The sequence below is a fragment of the Protopterus annectens genome, chromosome 7.part0, assembly GCF_019279795.1.
Source record: "Protopterus annectens isolate FY-2018-M chromosome 7.part0, PAN1.0, whole genome shotgun sequence".
Taxonomy (NCBI): domain Eukaryota; kingdom Metazoa; phylum Chordata; order Ceratodontiformes; family Protopteridae; genus Protopterus; species Protopterus annectens.
Genome location: NC_056739.1, coordinates 418,359,856 through 418,382,790, shown reverse-complemented (window position 1 = coordinate 418,382,790; position 22,935 = coordinate 418,359,856). Strand labels below are relative to the sequence as shown.

At 39.3% G+C, this 22,935-nt stretch overlaps 1 protein-coding gene across 1 annotated transcript in view; it reads left to right on the top strand.

The window, feature by feature from the left end:
• SRRT (serrate, RNA effector molecule) overlaps nt 1-22,935 on the top strand; it is a gene marked incomplete in the record, with an annotated part of 984,080 nt that overhangs the window by 307,293 nt on the left and 653,852 nt on the right. The window contains 1 exon segment of the mRNA XM_044077005.1: nt 11,993-12,187. Within this exon segment, the coding sequence (XP_043932940.1) occupies nt 11,993-12,187 (195 nt within the window).

The window sequence follows — 22,935 nt, the reverse complement described above, 5'->3', positions numbered from 1 at the left end:
AGTTACTGCTGGAGAAGAGTGAAGAGTTATATTATCACAAGGCTGTGGCGTCTCTCTCCTGCTATCTTGAGTGTGTAGGATGGCTAGTATTTCCTTTATAGTCCCCCTTGCTGACAGTAACTCTTCCCCATTTTTGTTTTTCTCACGCTACAGTTTAATGTTTACTAAGACCTTTTGCTTTCTTACAGCTGTATGTGTATTTTGGAGGTGCTGAGGATAATGTTCATTTATTTGGAAGAGTTTCAGCAGAGATGTGGGTTTTCTGTGCAGTGTAAGGAATATGTGAAAAGTCATGGCACCAGATAAACTGGACAAGTTACTCTGTGTAATACAGTATACAGAAAATAGTCGAGGGGGCTGGAATTTGTTGGAGATTACTGGCAAAGGAACCAAACTATTTGGAGCAAATAACTACAGGGGAAAAGGCAACAAAAATGTGATTAAACCAAGATGATCAGTTATTGATATCAGACTACATGAAGAGAGGAAGGAGCAGGGGAATCTTAAGTGCAAGACCCACACTGGTATAGTTTTTGTAATAGAAACTGCTGTTAATAGCTAATTAGTGTGGCATACAAGATTTATATTTAGCATGCACTGTTAGTCCTAAGAGGTTAGCAAAGATTGGGAAGAGAAGCTGGAAAAATAATTTACAACAGAACAATGGAAGGACTTGTGTACAACTCCACAGTATGCAACAAAGTCTAGAAGATTTAGGATCTTTGCTCGGAAGTGTTTGCATAGGTATTTTTATACTTCAAGCAGACTTCAAAAAATAGCAAGTGTTGGTGTGATGGGGAAGGAGGAGGTAATTTGGAACATATGCCTTGCAAGTGTAATGAGTTGGCAAATTTCTAATTTTATACAGAGTACCCTGTCAGAAATACTAGGTAAGCAAATAGCTGTAGCTATGTAAATTATTATTTTGAGCTGGGGCACAGGGTCTGTATTATCCAGACAAAGTAAAACTCTTAAGTTTAATTCTGTTGTCTGCCCAAAAAGCAATTACTAGAAAATGGAAATCAAAAATCTAAAACAACTATATTTAAGTATTGAATCCTGTAAGAGAGAAAGGAACTGGAACAGGGATCTTTAGAAAAGGGAAGGTGCAATGTATTTAGAAATGGAAATTGTGGAAACAGTACATGCTAAATAAATGTTCAAAAGGAGGAGTGAAGTTTAAGGGAATTCAACTATTTATGTAATGTTGGACTGATGGTTACAAAGGAATAAGATATGTGATGTACAGCAAATGTAAATGGAGAAAATTTCAGTAACGTTTGTCTTTTCTGTTAATTTGTCAAGTGTCACTTTAGTAAAGGAGTTGAAGGAACATGGTCCAAACATTAGATTACTGTGTAAGGGAATATCTGTGAGCTATCTCTTAACTTTGTGCAGTGCTAAACAGTTGGAAAGTCACTGTAATTGTTTTTGGAGTTAGACATAATTATGAGATAGTCTTTCAGTTTTAGCTCTTGCCTCCCCAGCTAAAAAGTCCAGACCCCACAGGAAGGATAGGTAGACACATCAGCAACCCAGGTCTTCTCACTGTTTTGAGAAGGTTTGGAAACGCTGCATAAAACTCATTGAAAACCAGTCTTTGTATTTGCTGTTGTGGTATTGTTGTGTCTTGAGCCACAGAATGCATGAGGTCTTTCTGACTTCAGGTGTCTCCCACGTGGACTGAGAGACACATGTGATGTGCAGAGGGCATTGCCCATGCCATATTTAGTTCTTATTGGAGAAGGGAAGAGCTATAGTTGAGGTGAGTATCAAGCAACGTCACTTCAACCTTGCTTTGAGAGGTGAATTAATTTCAGAAGCATCTCATTTCTACCAGGTGCAAGTGTATTCACATTTTTCTACTTCTGCAGGAGTGCTTTTGGCTCCTGCCCTAGGCGTTTGCCTTTCTTCTTTCTGAGGATAGGTTATAGCATGTTGTCTGGTATTAAAAATATTGGAAATCAGCCAGCCAAAAGTGGCATCATTCTTTCCCCCTTCCCGGCTTACAAGACTAATGTTGGTACAGCAGCCTTCACTGCCTGATGTCTGAGCAGTTATCAACCTGTGGTACTGTGCCTTCCTGATGATTGTATTATTTACCAGCTGTATTTCAGATGCAGCAGTTGGTGCCTCTAGGAAACTTTGTTTTTATGGTGTGTGATTTTATTCAAACTGTCTGCTTACCAGTCCATCTTTAGCTTCACATTACCTCCATCCTAGCAACTTTTCACACCATCTGCACCAGCAGTATCAAACCATTTCTATTCAGTGCTTTACCACTGTCTGTTGTTGGTCTAATACCCTCATATTGACTAGAGCAGGTTTTTCTGCACTTCTCCCAGACCAACCCTAAAACTGAGGTGGCCCACAGGTGAGGTAACATTTATGTAGAGGATATTTCTAAAGTTTTTTTTAGAAAGGTGGAACAGCCTTGGGTACTACCAGCAGTTGTGGATGCACTGAGTAGTTGTCCAGGTATGGAGGGACCCTAATATTGTGCCCCCTTTTAAAAGGAAAATGGGCCAAATATTCTGTCTGTATGGATATAGACAGATTTTGACAGACTTGTAAGCTAGACATGACTATCTCTGCAGCTGCTTGAGTCCTTTTTTTCTTAGTCTCCCAGCTGTCCCAAGCTCTGCAAAAGTTGAGAAAGCAAGTTGTCCTCCTTTGTACCCGTAAGTGCATTACTGTACTTCTCACAGCTACTTGGAAGGATATACAAGTATGCTAAGAGTGCTTATATACAAGCCCCCTAAAGAGGCTCAAGATGCAGACTTCATAGCCTGTGTTTGGCAGTCTGTTGGTCTCTCTGACCTGAGATGTAGCAGATGGATGTGCCAGAGTAGCAGAAACACATTGCCCTGTGTCAGTAATTCTAGATCAGGGGTCTGCAGCCTGCGGCTCTTCCACCCCACTGCAGTGGCTCCCTCTAGCTTTGAAAAATTATGGCCACTCTGCCACATGACACACACACACAAACGCACGTGCATACTGAGAGCGATCAAGTGACAGATTTTAAATATTGCTCTTATGAACTTAGAAACTTGCTAGAATAAAATGGTTTCTGTTAATATGCATTCCACACACACCCACACAGAGTGATCCCTTAGCAGCAGCAGCAGCTCCTGAAAGGTTTCTGTACCTCTCATATCTCTCAAACTCTTACCACAAGATATCTGGACAGAGCACACATAAAGGGGAACAAAGGAACAAAAATGGGGATGGATTTTAAATATTGCTCTTATAAACTTAGAAACTTGCTTGAATAACAGTTTCTGTTAACATGCATTTTCCACACACACACACACACACACACACACACACACACACACACACACACACACACACACACACACAAAATGTCCTACTTTATGCCTCATATTTTTGGCCTGTTTCTCTTAAAATTGTGGTTTTCTGGCAAAATTTTTGGCAAGTCATTGAGGGCTGAAGTCAGAAAATATAGAAAGGCATTTGAGTTGCAGACTTCATATCCTTCAGAAAATTCACGCTAATGCAAAACCTGTTAATGTTAAGTTGTCATTCTCGCCTTCATTCTTGCTGGATGGGTTCGGAGCCGATCCTCGGCTCTGACTCTGCCTATACTATAGCTCGAGAGCTATTTTTACCGGCTCGAGGCAGCCCTATATCGCACAATACCATGCGCTAACTCCCCAGATCTCGTTTGCCGCTTCGCTGCGAGGTTGCTTTTTTACCGGCTCAGGTTAGTAAAGAACTCTTTTGTGGAAATTCTTAGTTTTTCACCTAGTTTTTTTTCTATCCTTACCTTTCCACTGTAGTTTCACACTAAACCCCTTAAAAAAGTTGTTACTAAGCCCTTTCCCACCCCTTTTTTTAGTCAAACCTTTCGGGCCTGTAGGCCTTAGTTTTTCTATAGATTCTTTAGTGTGTGCGGCTGTTTGTTGGTCAGCCTCTTTCTTTAAAGGGTTGAGTGAGTGTGTGAGTGCTGACTACTAGTTGTTAGTGTCCTATCATTATGTCTAAGGACACAAAGGTTTCAGGGTTCAAGAAGTGTGACTCGTGCTGTCAGAAAATGTCTCTGACAGATGGTCACACTTCTTGTGTTTATTGTTTAGGACCCTTGCACCTGCAGGACTCTTCTTTCGTTTGCCACGGTTTTAGCCCAAGAGTCTTGCAGGAGTGCCTCAATAAATTGATCTTGAGGGGCTTATTAAAGCCTGGAGATTCCCCAGCTAAGTCTGGCTCGGGGAAGCCTTCCAAGCCCGCCAAACCCTCGGCTCCAGTTTCTGAGTCGACGGCTGGCGGAACCGATACTGCTTCGACATCGGCTCGAGTCGGAGCCGATGCGAGCAAGACTCCTTCTGCTCCAAAACCCTTATCGGAGCCGACAACATCACGCAAGCGCTCTAGGTCACCCTCTATAGAATCTGTCCATTCGGCTCCAGGATCGCCCTTACTATCGGAGCGGAGCCATAGGACTCATTCCTCCAGGTCTTCCAGGCTTTCCGACCATGACCTTGAGAGGGTGGTTAATAGACTTCTCAAGTCTCAGGCACTGGCCCAAATGCTCCAAAGCCCATCTCGCCAGACTGTGGTTCCTTCGGTACCAATTTTGATTCCTCCTCCGACTCTTCAACTGAGTTCGGAGCCGGAGTTTGTCGGAACTGGGACCTTGCCCACGTCGGAGCCGATACTGCCACCTCCGTCCCCGGCACCGATCTCTTCATTGGCGCCGTCCGTGGAGGGATCCGGGTGCCGAGACTCCCTCGTCGGCTCTGAGGGGGTGAGTGGCATCGGAACCTTGTTCGACCCCGTTCTCCCTCTCGGAGCGTCGGCGCTGGTTAGTTCGGCCCCGACATCAGCCTCGGAGCCTTCTCTGTCGGTGCCGGCAGCAGTCCTGGTATCCTCGGAACCAGGACTTTCTTCTGTGCATCATAGGGGAGCCTTTGAGGTGCGTGCTAGATCCGGTGTCTGCTCCAAGGTTTGTTCCTTCAGCTCCTCCCTCTACAGTGCCTGTTACAGTCTCTGGCCATCCTCTTGCAACCGATACCAGAGATCCAAAGCTTCAGGTACCCACTTTGGGTATCTCTTCTTCGTCCAAGGCCTCACCTGATGTTTCAGGGGAACCCCCTAGGAAAAGAAAGTGCAAGAGGAAGCACGTAGACTCCCCTGAGTCTATCACTTCTGACACCGACTTGGATGAGTCTGAGGGTTCCCCAAGATCCCCCTCTGAGGATGTCTCATTTTCAGACATCCTAGAAATCCTGAGACAGGGGAAATTGGTCCACCCTCAAACCTTCCGAGGACTAGTCTGTTTACCTTGACGCTTTTGGATCTCGCCCTTCCACCTCCTGGGTGTCCCCTCCTTTCGACCCACCGTTGGACATAGTGGCCAGAAAGGCATGGGTGGCTCCTGACTCTGTGGAACTTACCCCTAGGAGGCCTTCGAAATTTATTTCTGCTCCGGTAGACAAACCATTTCTGACCAAAGGTGTCTCGGTAGATGCTATGGTGGTAGCAGCCGCCACTAAGAAGGAATTAGCTGATCCTTCTGTACCTGTTCATCCTCCTAATAGAGAGTCCAGGACTATGGACAGGTACGGTAAGCGGACATTTGCTTCAGTGACCTTTGCCATGCGGTCGCTGAACTATGTCATTTCACAAGCCTTCAGAGAGATTTGCTCAAAGAACTGGGTGAAACCATACAGGATCCTTCTGCTGCGGGGTATCAAGACAAGATTAACTCCCAGCTGGCTATCCTGAATTTCATTGCCAGCTCCTCCATGCAGCTTATCTCTTGCAGCCGATGGAGCGAGTAGGGCCACAGGCACAGGTGTTGCGTTGCGACGTCATGCCTGGATGTGACTCTAATTTTGCTGATCCCTTCAAGGTGTCCTTCAACACCCCCTTTGATGGTTCAGAGATGTTTGGACCTCAGGTGAAGAATACCCTCACCAGGTGCGAGCAAGATGGTAAGACTCTCTCTGCCGTGGGAATCCACTTTTCCACACCATCTAGACCATACCCTAAAGGTCAGAAGGGTGGGAAGATGTTGTTCCGCAAACCACAGGGAGTAGCGCCTGCTGCACGTGGTGAACTTCCTCCCCCCCCCAGAGGCAGAGGGGGGAACAGTAATAGACGCCGCCCCAGGGGCAGAGGGGGTCCACAGAACCAGGGTTCCAGGGAATCCTTCCCTGACCAACCATTTCAGCATCCCTGAGAAGCTGCCCGACTTGTCCACCTTCGGAGGCAGTCGGGGGAAGATTATCTCTGTACCCGGAAGCCTGGCAATCCCTCTCTCAAGACAAATGGGTACAGTCGATCATATCCGAGGGTTACAAAATCCCCTTCTTTTCCCCTCCGATCCAACCGCCAAGACCCCTCCCAGACGTACCACCCAGACAAAGGGGTCAGGCACAGCTAGAGATAAAAAAGCTGTTAGAAAAAAGTGTCATCCAGGCAGTCCCAGCAGACCAGCTAGGATCTGGAATCTACTCCAGGTTCTTTTTGGTACCAAAAAAGACAGGAGACTGGAGACCCATTTTGGACCTCAGCAGACTGAACAAGTCTGTGCAGAAGACAAAATTTCGGATGGTAACGCTGCAGTCCATTCTGCCCTTCTTGGGCAGAGACAACTGGATGTGCTCGTTAGACCTTCAGGACGCGTACTATCATGTAAAGATACACAGGCGCTCCAGGAGGTTTCTCCGCTTCCAGCTGGGAGCCAGTCATTACCAATTCAGAGCCCTGCCCTTTGGTCTCACCACAGCCCCCCGGGTGTTCACCAAATGTTTGGCAGTGGTCATGACTCACCTGAGACAAAAAGGATTCCAGGTGTTTCCATATTTAGACGACTGGCTCATTACTGCTACCACCAAGCAGCATCTTATCATAGCCAGGGATTACACCATTCGCATTTGCAACAAACTAGGTATTTCCATAAATTTCGCAAAATCCTCCTTGTCGCCTTGTCAATGTATAAACTTCATAGGCGCGGTGTTAAACACCACAGAAATGTCTGCAACATTACCACCTCAGAGAGTGACAGACATAAGGCGGAATGTTCAGTTACTGTTTCAGTCCAACAGAATTCAAGTCAAGTTAGTACTGAAAACATTAGGCCTCATGGCAGCGGCGATTCTCCTTCTCCCCTTAGCCCGCTTCCCCATGAGAATTCTCCAGTGGATGCTTTTTTCTCAGTGGTCCTATCAACAGCTCCCAATGACTCACAACATTTTGATAACCCCAACTTGCAAAAATGTTAACCCCAACTTGCAAAAAACACCTCTCCTGGTGGATGGTCTCCCCTCAACTTCTTCAGGGCAGACCCTTTGTTCTTCCCCCTCCAGTTACCATGGTGACAACGGATGCCTCCCTGATCGGGTGGGGGGGGCACTATCAGGGCAGGACTGTCCAGGGCACATGGCAGCAATTAGAATGCCACCTGCACATAAATGTCCTGGAGATGAGAGCAGTGCTTTTATCGTTGCAAGCCCTTCAGGACTCTCTTCCCATGGGGACTATAGCAGTTTAAATGGGGAATATGTCTGTAGTGTGGTACATAAACAAGCAGGGCGGAACAAAGTCCTACCCCCTATGTCGAGAAGCACTCAGACTTTGGCAGTGGGCGATCTCTTCTCAACGGTTTCTGATAGCAACGCACATCCCCGGCAGGTCCAACGTCATAGCGGACAGACTGAGCAGAACAATTCTCATGCCTCACGAGTGGTCTCTAAATCAAGCGGTAGCAGGGAGAATTTTCCAGAAGTGGGGCCAGCCTTGCTGCGACCTTTTCGCAACACCTCAAAACAGCAAGTGCCTCGACTTCTTCACACTCTTCCCTCTACCAGGCCATCCCCCCAGAGACGCTCTTGTCCACGATTGGCCTCGGGGTCTTTTATACGCTTTTCCCCCTTTTCTGTTGATTCCGCTGTTAATTCAGAAAGCAACCGCATTGAGATCCAAAATTATCCTCATTGCTCCGTACTGGCCTCGGCAAGTATGGTTTCCGTTCCTGCACCGTTATCTGCTGGAACAGCCCTGGCATCTGGAACCATTTCCAGACCTTTTGACCCATCTGACGGGCAAGCTGCACCAGTCTCTTCAGTCCCTCAATCTCACATCTTGGTTGCTCCACTTCCAACTATAGCCAGGCTTCCCTTTATTTCTCCTCCTGTCCGTGATATCATTCTTGCCTCCCATAAGTCCAATACTAGGAAGACTTGTGCGAGTAAATGGAAGCGTTTTTTATTCTGGGCAGAAGCTAGGTCCTTAGATCCTTTTAATGCACCAATTCTTAAAGTTCTAGATTTTCTGGCGGTGCTTTTTCATTCAGGGTCGTCATCGGCCACTATCAGAGTACAACTAGCGGCCATTGCCAATTTTCATGTAGGGCTCTCTGAAACCAATATTATGTCCCATAAACTCTGTAAAGCTTTCCTCAAGGGCATCTTTTTGCTCAGACCTCCCATTAAGGATCCTCCTCCACAATGGGATCTAAATTTAGTGTTAACTTCATTAATTCTCCCTCCCTTTGAGCCTGCAGCTTCTTGTTCCCTCAAGGTTCTCTCTTGGAAAACTCTTGTTTTTGGTGGCTATAACATCTGCCAGAAGGGTGTGGGAACTTCAGGCCTTATCTGTCCGTCCCCCTTATTTGGTTTTTCATAAAGACAGGGTAGCTCTCAGAACGAATCCTTCCTTTCTACCAAAAGTTTCTTCTGAATCAAATCTGAACCACACTATTGACTTGCCTGTTTTCTTCCCCAATTATTCAAACAGGGCTGAACAGAAACTACATTCCTTGGATGTTCATAGTCAACTGCGGTATTATGTAGACAGGACAAAACAATTCAGAAAGTCAGAACAGCTCTTCCTCTCTTATGCTGAAGGAAAGAAAGGACTTCCAGTATCAAAGGTAACTCTTTCCAGATGGTTAGCATCCATCATTACCTTTGTCTACTAGTTGAGACACAAACAACTTCCTTCAAGACCTAAGGCTCATTCAACCAGGGCACTATCAACCTCAACAGCCTTTCAAGCAAGGTTGCCATTAGATGCCATTTGTGCAGCAGCTACATGGGCTTCTGAACATACTTTTATTACCCATTACAAACTTGATATAGCTTCCAGAAATAGAGCTGACTTTGGTTCCACCGTACTCAGGAGTCTGTTCCGTTGAGCCGCCCAGGACCAAGATGCTAGGGATGCTGTCCCATCCAGCAAGAATGAAGGCGAGAATGACAACTTAACATTAAAAAGTTATGTACCTACCATAACGTTCCATGTTAGTTGTCTTCTTCTCGCCTTCTTTCTTGAGTCCCTCCCTCCTGCCCCCTAGCCTGGACAGACTTGAAGGTCTCCGTGTCCTTCTCTTTCATGATACATAGTCATTCAGGGTTACCCGTATCATGAGTATTACCAGCAGGGAGACCGTATTTTCATATAATGACTTATTTTTTGGTAACAATAAAACTATACTATGTGTTAGCTGTCAACGAGATCTGGGGAGTTAGCGCATGGTATTGTGGGATATAGGGCTGCCTCGAGACAGTAAAAATAGCTCTCGAGCTATAGTATAGGCCGAGTCGGAGCCGAGGATCGGCTCCGAACCCATCCAGCAAGAAAGAAGGTGAGAATAAGACATCTAACATGGAACGTTATGGTAGGTACGTAACTTCTTATTCTATCAACTTTCTAAGTTTGTAAGAATATTTAAAAAGTGTCCCTATTTTTGGGCCTTTCTCCCCCATTATTTATGTCTTTGTCTGGATTTCTTGCTCTAAGAGGTAGTTACACACACACACACACACACACACACACACACACACACACACACACACACACACACACACACACACACACACACACACACACACACTGAGAGCGATAGAGTGATTCCAATGAAAATTCCAACAAAAGAACAAAACCAAGGATGGATTATAAATGTTGATCTTATAAACTTAGTTATTTTATATATAGTATAATAACTATATATAAAACTTTATATGCTTTTATTTTCATTTTAGGGGTCAAATAGGTTTTGTGGCTCTAGCTGAATTTTATTGGGTAGGAGAGAGGGCTCTAGCTGAATTTTATTGGGTAGGAGAGAGGCCAAAATGGCTCTTTTGATAGTAAAGGTTGCAGACCTCTGTTCTAGATAAACGATGTTCATATGTGTGTACTAGGCCAATGGCCCTGGAGCTTTTACAAGCCTAGCCCATAGAAGTGCGCTGGCATCTTGCTGCCCGACGTTGGTTCCTAGTGCCTCTATCAAGTAGAGCCACTGGAGTGAACTTTCTATTTCCCATCACTCATCAAGATCTCTCTTGAAGAGGTCCTGTGAGGTGCTCTGCTTGACATGTATGGGAAGTCTATTCCAGAGCATGGGCAGTCTCTGGGTTATGAACCTGTCCCCGCCAGCATGTTCTGTTGATTGTCGTAATAAGGTTGAAGTCTGGAGCGTATGGTGCGGAGGGATTGGGATTTCTTTAGATTTAGCATTTCCAACAGAGCTGGGTCAGACATGGCTTTGTAAGTCGAGCAGAGATCGCCTCTTAGTAGACTATACAAGACAGAGAATAGCTGGAGTTTTTTGAGTCTGTCCATGTAGGACACGTGTTTCAGGCCTAGGATCCTCTTCATGAAGTACTTTTGTGGCCTTTCCAGCTGTTGCATGTGTCTAGTGAGGTACATGCCAAATGGGGTATTCTACTCTGATTAGCCTAATGAGGGAAGAGTAGAGAAGGAGATGATGACCTCCTTCTTCCTGGATGCAAAACCCTTGGTAATAAAATGTGCCACATAGGACTTTCTGACCACAGTGGCAATGTGGTTGTCAAAGGAGAGGTTGCTGTCAATCTGTGTCCCCAGATCTCTCTCTTAAAGCCTTCAGTGGGCTCCCATCGATGTGGTAATTGGTGGGAACTGTGTTTTTCCCAAAGGGGATGACTTCGCATTTTTTGGCATTAAGCTTAAGGCCATGGTTTTGTCACCAGTCATTGGTCTCGGTGAGACCTTTCTGTAGGATGTCTACATCACTTGGGGAGTTAATAATGGCTCTCAGCTTGCAGTCATCTTCAAACTTGAAGTTTTGCCCTTTAGAATATCCCTGCTGTTCTGCTTTGAAATACTTCCTTAAATGCATGATAGAGTGGTGATTATTTTCTTTCTGAATGTAGCATATTATGCTTGGCAGCAGTAGAAGGCTTCAGTTATTTGTATTCGTAAAAAAAGTCTGATAGACTGACACACTCCCTTGACTGACAGGCCTCATGTTGACAGGTACCCCAGAAAAAAACAGCTTGGCTTCTCCATTTCTTCTGATGGACGTTGACCTTGCTTGTCTTAACATCTGCTCTGGTGCATTCTGTGATAGTGTAGATAAGTAACTGGAAGACTCTTTCTACAGGCCACTAATTTAGGTCCTGACTCATTTTTAGCCCCAGTTCCAACAGTCTTGCAGCTTTTGGCAGATATCTTTGATCTGGGTCCTAGCTGTTTAACTGTTTGTATATCCGGAGGTTATTTTTAACTTTTTTTTTTCTTCTTCTTCCTCGCTGGCATATTTGAAAGGTTGTAAGATATTTGTAAAGGAATGCATTCCTTTTAAGACCCCTTGTCAGAAACTTAAACATAGAACAAGCAACCAAGCTAAAAACATTCTTACACAAAATGTGCAGCACATCTGTCACAGGAGTGCTGTACTGTCTTCTTCAACATTTTACTGCAAGTGTCCCCCTTTTGAACTGCTTGTTTTGATTTGTAATTGAATAGTAGTTGTATGAGTAAGGTATAGGCCCCCACCCTTTTTACTATGAGTGGAAAGAAGCATAGTATTTCACTTTCATTTAGTTATGATTTTGCATATTTACTGGTTTAAGCATTTTGCGATTTAGCAAATGGCTCTTTAATCAACTGTAATGCACACTGAATATGTTGGCATCTATAGATTTCTTGTTTTCAGGAGTAAAGCTTTTTACTACTTGCATTTTCTTATGTACTTTTAAAGCTTCGGGAATGTGAATTGAGTCCTGTGGTAAACCGTGATCTAAGCAGACGGGCGCGCAACATAAATGGCATCACACAGCACAAGCCAATTGTTCGTAATGACATCAAGCTGGCTGCAAAACTAATTCAGAGTTTAGATGACAAAACGCAACTGTGGACGTCTGAGTCTGAAAGTGAGGAAAAGCCACAAAGTGAGGTTAGTACAACTGTCTGGTTTGGTGGGTGTGTCATGTTGTAAATGTAGACTGTGATCTATGTTTGCCATTCCATGCTGGCATTACTTTTGAGGGCCTCTGCATTAGAAGTGTCTCCTTGTGTATGTTCTTTATTCCTGATTCATCATTTGTATGCTTGAGTGATTTTGGTTTGTGACTATTGTTCTGTGTGTATGGCTTTGCTTAAGTGACTGCACATATAAACAGCTGCAGCTAACTGCCTGGATGATATAATTTTGATACCTTTTTCTGAGCATGTGCAGCATGTATTACGGGAGGTAAGAAAGCATACTACTAGAAAGTCCTATATTAGAAAATTGTTTTCCCATTGGTACCAAGAAAAGAAACATGTCCTCATTCCGAGCTAGTACTTCTCTAGTTGTGCATTTGTGTGAGTTAACTATCCTCTGGCCTGCCTTACTCCTCAATTAAGGTTTGTATGTTTGCCCTTAGACCACCCTCTTGCAATGCAGTCGTTTGTAAAAATGTCTTTGAAAGGGGTGTTAAATGTAAAACCGGCTAGAAAACTGGTGATCCCTGCTTGGGAGCGTAGTTTTTTTAAACACAAAATTTAATGTGTACATCATTTGAGCCTGCTATTCTGAATGATTTGAGGTTGTTAATGTGGAAAACAGTTACTGTTCTTGCAGGGGTTAAGAGAGATCAGTATCTGAATTGTAATGTTTTATGGTGGATCAGCCTCTTATTTTCTGCAGGGATAGTGTGTTTAGAAAGAAGAGTTGTGTAAGAACTTACCATAACCTTAGATGTCCTTTTCTCATGTTGCAGTATTCATAACAGTAGGGAGGTTGCTGCCTGCAGTGCCACCATCCGGCCAGTATACCAAAGTATTTGTAGCAGGAGGGTACGTGTGACTTCCTTACCCCAGGGCCATAATCCGACATTGGGTATAAAAGTGACGTCTGCATGTACCCTCATCAGAATGTTTTGCCACATATAGTAGTGCTCCTGTGGATTAAAGGGGGGTGGGCCCTACTAGGAGACCCTTAGGCTTACATGTAGGCCAGACCCAAGGCACAGTAGGTTGGCTGTGTTGAGAGTGGAGACTGGTGAAGATGATGACTATATCCCCAGAGGTAGGCAATTGTGTGATAGGAAAGAAACAGGAGATAGGTGGTTGGGACTGAATACTACAACATGGAAGAGAATGACATCTAAGGTTATGGTAAGTTTTTACACAGCTATTCTACGTCCTTCTATTCTCATGTTTCAGTATTCATAACAGTAAGGAGACTACCAGAGCTTTAGGTATGAATCTGGGCTGCTCTTATTCAAGAGGTCATGTCCAGCTTGTAGTGCTTGGTCAAGGTGTGTACCGAGGTCCATGTGACTGCTTCTAAAATGGAGGTGAAGTCAATGCCTTTGAAAAAGGCAGTAGAGGAGGCAGGTGCCCTGGTAGAGTGAGGCTTAACATGGCCTTGCAATGTATTTTTTATTGCTATAAGCAAACCAAACGTAAACCAAGAGAAACGGACTTGCTCGACGAAAGTATGATGGCACAAAACCCACAAAAAACGAATGTCCAACTGAATAATACTCAGCAAGGGTTTAATGTAACAAATCCACAAAGCGTAAAAAAGACAGTATAAATTAAGCGCTTTCGTTTGGCTCCTGCCAAACTTTTTCAAAAACAGTTATACATCACTTCCTGTTATTTAAATAGATTAAATCAGTGATGTAAGCAATTGAGTTCATTCAAAAATTAAAGAAATGACATGCCTTAAAAACATTGAGCACTGTGGGACCAATACCTCAAAAGCAATACTTTAACAAACAGTACAAATACTATCTCCGTAAACAATGCGCTCAAATCTGTGCTAAACAATTACTTGTAAGGTTGTCACAAGTCTTTGTGAAAATATGTTAAAAAAATTAAACTTAAATGTCTGTGAGATGTGTAAAAGCGGGTACCTATTACTTCACTGACAAGTCAAAACAGCGACACTCACATGTTCGACTCCACATCATCGACACTTCATAACATCGACGTTTCAGGTAAGCGATCTTCCCCCTCACAGGACCCATGGTAGCACTCGTTTCACTATTAAGAAGGTAAGGACAACGCTGTCAGGGTACATTTTGAAGAATGACGTAAACCTTACGCGTTAAAAGACAGAAACGAGTGCTACCATGGGTCCTGTGAGGGGGAAGATCGCTTACCTGAAACGTCGATTATGTGGAGTCGAACATGTGAGTGTCGCTGTTTTGACTTGTCGGTGAAGTAATAGGTACCCGTAAAAGCGTACATCAAAAGAAGCAGCTTATAATCAGCATATAAAGAAAATGTGCTCACAAATACAAATCCTTATTCAAAAAAGTCCAATTATGTAGAATGTGTGCGTTAATCCAATGAATGTATGTACATAGAAATAAAACGTCCCTTAATGTCAACATACGATGAAATAGTAATGTGATTAAAAATGTAAAGAAAATTATATAGTAATGTACAGTGTGTAGTGAAATTTCATGTGACTAATGTTTAATGAATTATGAATGTAAAGTATTTTGTGTATATAAATATTTTGTATATAAAAATTGAATTAACCTCTCAACAATAATAATGCTATCAAAAGTGCGCTTATATATAAAAGCGCTCACCACATATTCATGAGGCTTAAAGCCAGCCTCTGAAAAAGTCGTACAATAAAAGTAATAGTAATAGTTATTAATTTATTCCATAAATGGTGTTCGAAATATTAATTGTGAAGTGTATATATATATATATATATATATATATGTGTGTGTGTTCTCAAATGCATAATACCAACAATCATATAAATGTGTAAATATTTTCTTAGTTAACCCACAACAATGTCTCTAAAAACTAATGACAATACATTAATAGTAATATCGTAATTGATAAGTGAATAAATTAAATAATGCATTAAATTAGTATTCCTTAAAAGTTTTAAGTAATGTTCCTTAAAAATTTATCGATGTAAAATTCGTTTTACTTTTGATGTAATTATAAAAATAAAATCTAGTATTAAATATAAAATAAATAGTTAAATTAATTAATTTGTAAGTTAATAAATTTAATAAATATTATATTAAATAACAATAAGAATAAGAAAACCTTACCTGACTAGTGATTTCAATCTTAAAATACTACCAATAGATAAACAATTATTTAAACCTGGCCAATTATTAGCATTCAATCTTAGTTGCCATTCTAGCTCACGTCTTTCTAATAATAATTGCCAGGCCCCACCTCTGATGTCTACCTTCAGGACATCCAATACTACAAATCTAAAGTTGTGCAATATATTTGTACTAATGTGTTTAGCTAAAGCATTTAATTCATTTCCATCTCTTATGGCCCTTATGTGTTCACCTATACGTTCTTTAAGTTTCCTTTCTGTTTTACCTATGTAAAATGAGGTGCAATCATTACATAAGGCACAATACACAACTTTTTCTGTAGAACAGCAAGCTTTGTCCTTTAAACAAATCTTAGTATTGTTTATCTTCAGTTCATTCGTTTCAAATACATAATTACAATATTTGCATCTACCACATCTAAAAGTTTTCCCATGTTTTGTTTTATACGTGTTTTCCAAATGTTTTTTCAAGTTCATGCCTTTTTTGTACACTATAGATGGAGTGTTAGCAAAAAGAGAATGCAATGTTGTATCCGCCTTAATGAGCTGCCAATTCTTCCTTAAGATGTTGTCTATAGAAGTACTATCAGAATTAAAAGTTGTAATAAAACTCTTAGTAAATGATAACATTCCTGTATTGTTTGATGTTTCAATGTCGATATGAATCGTTGTAGTGTGATTATTAGTGTCATTGTCAGAATTTACTGCATTTGAACTCAATGTGTTTGATGTAGTTTTTTCTACCTGATTTAATAAGGGTATGAAATGTAAATTATCTCTTTTATACTTCATTCATAATATTGTATATTAAATTGTCAGGATAACCTCTATTTTTAAACATATCGCACAAATTCAGACATTCAACTATGAAATCATCTCTTTTACTAATCATTCTGGAGGCCCTAACAAATTGGCCTTTTAAAACAGCTCTCTTCTGAGTGTAAGGGTGGCAGCTGTTAAAGTGCAATAAACTATTACTATGTCTCTTTTCTGTATATTTTTGATTTGAACTCTCATTTCATAATGTCCTTTTCCAGTAAAACATCTAAGTAAGATATGGAGGTGGAATTAATGGTAGCTGTAAATTTTAAAAAGGTAGTTGTTGAGTTAATATAGTTTAAAAATTCATCTAATTTGTCACTATTACCATCTCACAAAATGAATATGTCATCCAAGAAACGTAGATAAATTTTACAAAAGTTAAAAAATATTGAATTAAAAACATACGTCTTCTCCCACATGTACATTACTATGTTTGCATATATGCCTCCACACGGTGTCAAGAAATGAGTATAGTACTTTAAATATGTTAAAGGAGGCAAAAAATATTAGATTCATTAAACCAGACAAGGGGGGGGGCGGGATGACTATATTCAATACTTATGTCTGTAATAATGCATTAGAAAAAATACTTAACAGTAATACATATACGTTGAGTTCACTTAATGAACTAAATACGGCTTAGAGACGTATTAGAGCATCATCTATGATCTATTTATTGAAGGTCTTATTGACATGAATTTAATTTTTTGAATATCTGTCACCCCAGGACGCCAACAATGTTTGGGGTGCCTAAAATCCATAAAGATTTAGAAAACCCCCTTTTTAGACCTATTGTGGATGCACAGGGGTCCATCACAAATCCTATAGCAAAATTTATTGACAGCAAGTTAAAGAAGTTATATACATGGAAAAACATTTATTGAAAGATTCATGGGACTTTTTATCCATTATCGGTTCTACTGAATATAATGTGAATGATATATTAGTCACTATTGACGTCAAAGATTTATATTCTGTTATTCCTCATGATACTGGCATAGATTGGTTTAATTCATTTTTGGATGAAAAGGGTCTAGATCAAACTAGAATTAATTTGTTTGATCAAATTATTGACATTATTTTAAGGAACAATTTTATAATTTTTAACAATAACATTTACTTGCAAAGTGAAGGAGTGGCTATGGGTTCACCGTGTGGAGGCATTTATGCAAACATAGTAATGTACATGTGGGAGAAGACGTATGTTTTTAATTCAATATTTTTTAACTTCTACGTTTCTTAGATGACATATTCATTTTGTGGGGTGGTAATAGTGATAAATTAGATGAATTTTTAAACTATATTAACTCAACAACTACCTTTTTAAAATTTTACAGTTACCATTAATTCCACCTCCATATCTTACTTAGATGTTTTACTGGAAAAGGACATTATGAAAGGAGAGTTCAAATCAAAAATATACAGAAAAGAGACGTATAGTAATAGTTTATTGCACTTTAACAGCTGCCACCCTTACACTCAGAAGAGAGCTGTTTTAAAAGGCCAATTTGTCAGGGCCTCCAGAATGATTAGTAAAAGAGATGATTTCATAGTTGAATGTCTGAATTTGTGCGATATGTTTAAAAATAGAGGTTATCCTGACAATTTAATATACAATATTATGAATTAAGTAGTTTATAAAAGAGATAATTTACATTTCATACCCTTATTAAATCAGGTAGAAAAAACTACATCAAACACATTGAGTTCAAATGCAGTAAATTCTGACAATGACACTAATAATCACACTACAACGATTCATATCAACATTGAAACACCAAACAATACAGGAATGTTATCATTTACTAAGAGTTTTATTACAACTTTTAATTCTGATAGTACTTCTATAGACATACATCTTAAGAAAGAATTGGCAGCTCATTAAGGCGGATACAACATTGCATTCTCTTTTTGCTAACACTCCATCTATAGTGTACAAAAAAGGCATGAACTTGAAAAAAACATTTGGAAAACACGTATAAAACAAAACATGGGAAAACTTTTAGATGTGGTAGATGCAAATATTGTAATTATGTATTTGAAACGAATGAACTGAAGATAAACAATACTAAGATTTGTTTAAAGGACAAAGCTTGCTGTTCTACAGAAAAAGTTGTGTATTGTGCCTTATGTAATGATTGCACCTCATTTTACATAGGTAAAACAGAAAGGAAACTTAAAGAACGTATAGGTGAACACATAAGGGCCATAAGAGATGGAAATTAATTAAATGCTTTAGCTAAACACATTAGTACAAATATATCGCACAACTTTAGATTTGTAGTATTGGATGTCCTGAAGGTAGACATCAGAGGTGGGGCCTGGCAATTATTATTAGAAAGACGTGAGCTAGAATGGCAACTAAGATTGAATGCTAATAATTGGCCAGGTTTAAATAATTGTTTATCTATTGGTAGTATTTTAAAATTGAAATCACTAGTTAGGTAAGGTTTTCTTATTCTTATTGTTATTTAATATAATATTTATTAAATTTATTAACTTACAAATTAATTAATCATTTAACTATTCATTTTATATTTAATACTAGATTTTATTTTTATAATTACATCAAAAGTAAAACGAATTTTTACATCGATAAATTTTTAAGGAATATTAATTAAAACTTTTAAGGAATACTAATTTAATGCATTATTTAATTTATTCACTTATCAATTACGATATTACTATTAATGTATTGTGTCATTGTTTTTTAGAGACATTGTTGTGGGTTAACTAAGAAAATATTTACACATTTATATGATTGTTGGTATTATGTATTTACAAACACATATCTGTATACTTCACAATTAATATTTCGAACACCATTTATGGAATAAATTAATAACTATTATTATTTTTATTGTACGACTTTTTCAGAGGCTGGCTTTAAGCCTCATGAATATGGGGTGAGTGCTTTTATATAGAAGCGCACTTTTGCTAGCATTATTATTGTCGAGAGGTTAATTCAATTTTATATACAAAATATTTATATACACAAAATACTTTACATTCATAATTCATTAAACATTAGTCGCATGAAATTTCACTACACACTGTACATTACTATATAATTTTCTTTACATTTTTAATCGCATTACTATTTCATCGTATGTTGACATTAAGGGACGTTTTATTTCTATATACATACATTCGTTGGATTAACGCACACATTCTACATAATTGGACTTTTTTGAATAAGGATTTGTATTTGTGAGCACATTTTCTTTATATGCTGATTATACGCTGCTGCTTTTGATGTACGCTTTTACACATCTCACAGACATTTAAGTTTAATTTTTTTAACATAATTTCACAAAGACTTGTGACAACCTTACAAGTAATTGTTTAGCACAGATTTCAGCGCATTGTTTACGGAGATAGTATTTGTACTGTTAAAGTATTGCTTTTGAGGTATTGGTCCCACAGTGCTCAAAGTTTTTAAGGCATGTTATTTCTTTAATTTTTTGAATGAACTCAATTGCTTACATCACTGATTTAACCTATTTAAATAACAGGAAGTGATGTATAACTGTTTTTGAAAAAGTTTGGCAGGAGCCAAACGAAAGCGCTTAATTTATACTGTCTTTTTTACGCTTTGTGGATTTGTTACATTAAACCCTTGCTGAGTATTATTCAGTTGGACATTCGTTTTTTGTGGGTTTTGTGCCATCATACTTTCGTCGAGCAAGTCCGTTTCTCTTGGTATTTTTTATTGCTATTGGGTACTGATAGCACTTAAGATTGTGTGGCAATCTGATTCACCAATACAGAAAGCTGTGTCATCCGTTGCAGGTTGAAGGGTTATCACCTTGTGATTCGACAAGTACATCAGGTCGAGGGTTGTTTTAAGAACTATAATGGACAAATAAATGATTGTGTGCTCAGCTGTTATAACGTTAATACATCTACATGTTTGGATAAAATAAGTCTATTCATACTAAGGCCGCTATTTATACCAAGCACTACATTTCTTTGTCCTATGAATTAGGATTTATCGGACCTGCAAAGCAGACAAGGCAACCTTGGACTATTTTTTGCAAATGGTTTGTGTGTATTTTTTGGACTTATTTTGTTAAAGATATCAGGCTAATACAACTTTGGGACTCATATACAGATTCATGCTAACAATTAATATTGCATTGTTTATATAATAATTGCATGCCTGACATGGTCTAAATCAATGTTGTTCTTACTACCAAAAATTTTTAGGTCTCACTAATATATTTTGTAGTGTGGATCTGTAGCACAGTAAGGCTACAGTTAGATATTTCCCTAATTGACAACTTATATGGCCAGCATGTCTAAGTCACTCATATTGATACAGCTTTGGGAATTTATACATACATTGTAGATGCTAATAATAATTTTGTGAATCATTTTGGACTTGTTGGACATATTGAAACCACTTATAAGTATGGTCACACTAAATAAGATTATATAACACACTATTATTTTGCACAAAATATATTGGTCCTATCTTTCCATCAGTTTAATTTACAGTGGTTGAGGGAATGTTACATATACATGTGATATATTATATATTTCAGCAAATTTCCCCAGGTCAGTTTTTGTCCAATCTATAGGACTCCAATTCAAATAGACAATAGCCTTTTTGATGGACTCATTGGTAGATTACAGACAACTATATCTTATTGATTTACACATGTTTATTTAACCAACTTCAGATTCCTCTACAAATAATTTGGTACCTGTTAAGGGTTATTGTGATATAATTATATTGCAGTTACCATTATAGTCCTAACATTTGCTATTCATTTATAAGTGGATCTGGACGTGGCAAGGTTTTTGCCAACTGTCAGAGGTTATGTTTAGAAACATTTTAATGATCTATTCAATGCAAGCCGACAAGATCTATGTATGAGTATTCTTGTCAGGGCTGTTCTTAACAACTTAGACTTCATATAGTCCAAAACATTTGGTTTTGACTCAATATTTGATTAGTTTTACTGGCCGTTATTGCCCAGTTTCCACATACAATCTTTTTAATCTGTAGTACGTGGTACTGCATTCATTTTCTCTATATTTGAAATTGGTCTTTGGCTAATACACAAGTGTGAATCTATCTTTTGACTTTGATCAAACATTCAACTGGAGTAAGTTTCATCTTTGATTTTTGTCTCTGACCTACATTTGAGTCTGTGTGGCTCCTTTATACCCTTGTAGCCAATATCCCTTTTTTATTTTCATAATGGATCTAAATCGGATCTTGGTTGGGCTCTCTTCTGATGAGGAAGATTTGGGCATTTTTGGGATAGGAGAACGACCCAATGACAATAGTTTTAATACATAGATAATCACGAAACACACTGTGAAAAGTTTTTTCGACAACTGAATAGAAGCATGAGAACATTAAGGTCCATTGTATGGAATCTTAAATTATTCAAAGCGTACATGGCTAAAGGGATAACTCCCAGAGGGCTTAGAGTTAAAATTCAAATGAATTAGATGAACAACTAACCAGTGAATGGTCAACAATACAACAAAACTGCTCCATGAAATTTGTGGAAACATTATCTAGATATTATGAATGTACTTTTGACAGGGAAATCCTTAATGTTAGCAAATTATGTGATAGTTATCAATATAAGGACCAACCGTTTTTTTCCACCCAATTGTCTAAACTTAGCTCAGACTTGCTTACCTTTGAACAACAACTCAGGGATAGGAAACTCAAAAAATTTCAAAGGGACCAAACAGATCCCTTTCAACATACTAGATATGTTAGGTTTGAAGGTGGTTATCATAAAACTAATACCACCCCCAAACGCAAACGTCCCAAGTCCATTCTTAGAAAACGCAATACACATATACTGATTCATCGGGGGGTGATTCCTCTTCTGGTACGGATTTGGAGACGCAGCAAACCTCAGATTCCCCCATCCCAAAACGTAATAACAGTGTGGCCCCTTTAGGCCTTACAAGAGGGGAGGCAGGAAACATCGAAAAAATAAGAAGTTTGGAGGGCTTAATGGAACTGTTGACAAACAAATAAAGTTTCTCACGAGCTGTAACAGTCCCAGTAAAATAAAGATGCACTGGCACACTTTAGCGTTGAATAATAAAATTCCTTCTTTAATACGAACTGTTAAAACAAAATAGCTTCACAAACTGGTTGAGCGCTTTCATCTACTCCTGTAGATTTCCTCAGAACCATTTGAAAGTGCTTAATTACATATTATATAGTCTCCTTTCTCCAATAGCATCATCACATTAATTAGTTGAAAACAATTAATGACTAACCATGTAAAGCTGTTTAAAGTGCACAGTGCTAGATTCCCTCAAAACTGTTCCTTCCCTCTAGTAACTTATCTTTAAAATCCTTGTGTATGTCTGTATTGTTTTGAACATACATTCATATTCACATGTCATATGTACATTACATTATAAAATTGTTGACTATTAAAACCTCATAAAGCTAAAAACTGTAAAAAATATATAAAAAAAGCTTCAGAGTGAATAGCTGCTTTAACATCACATTTTTGTGTTTATGTTGTCATAAACACCTTAATAAGAAATATCCTAGATAACACTTTACTTTTTGTCCAACATGGGTTTTATAGATATGGTATCATTAAGCCCTGGGCTTTCTGATGCATTCAGTTTTATTTGCCAACGTGTCTCCTTTTCCATTAGTTTTTTCTTTGTGTTCCCTCCCCTTGGATTCTCTAGTATGTGTTCTAGTATACCAAACTCAAACATCTTACATTCATTATGAGCTTCACAATGTCTCCATAATGCATTATTTCCACCTTGTTTTCTTATCT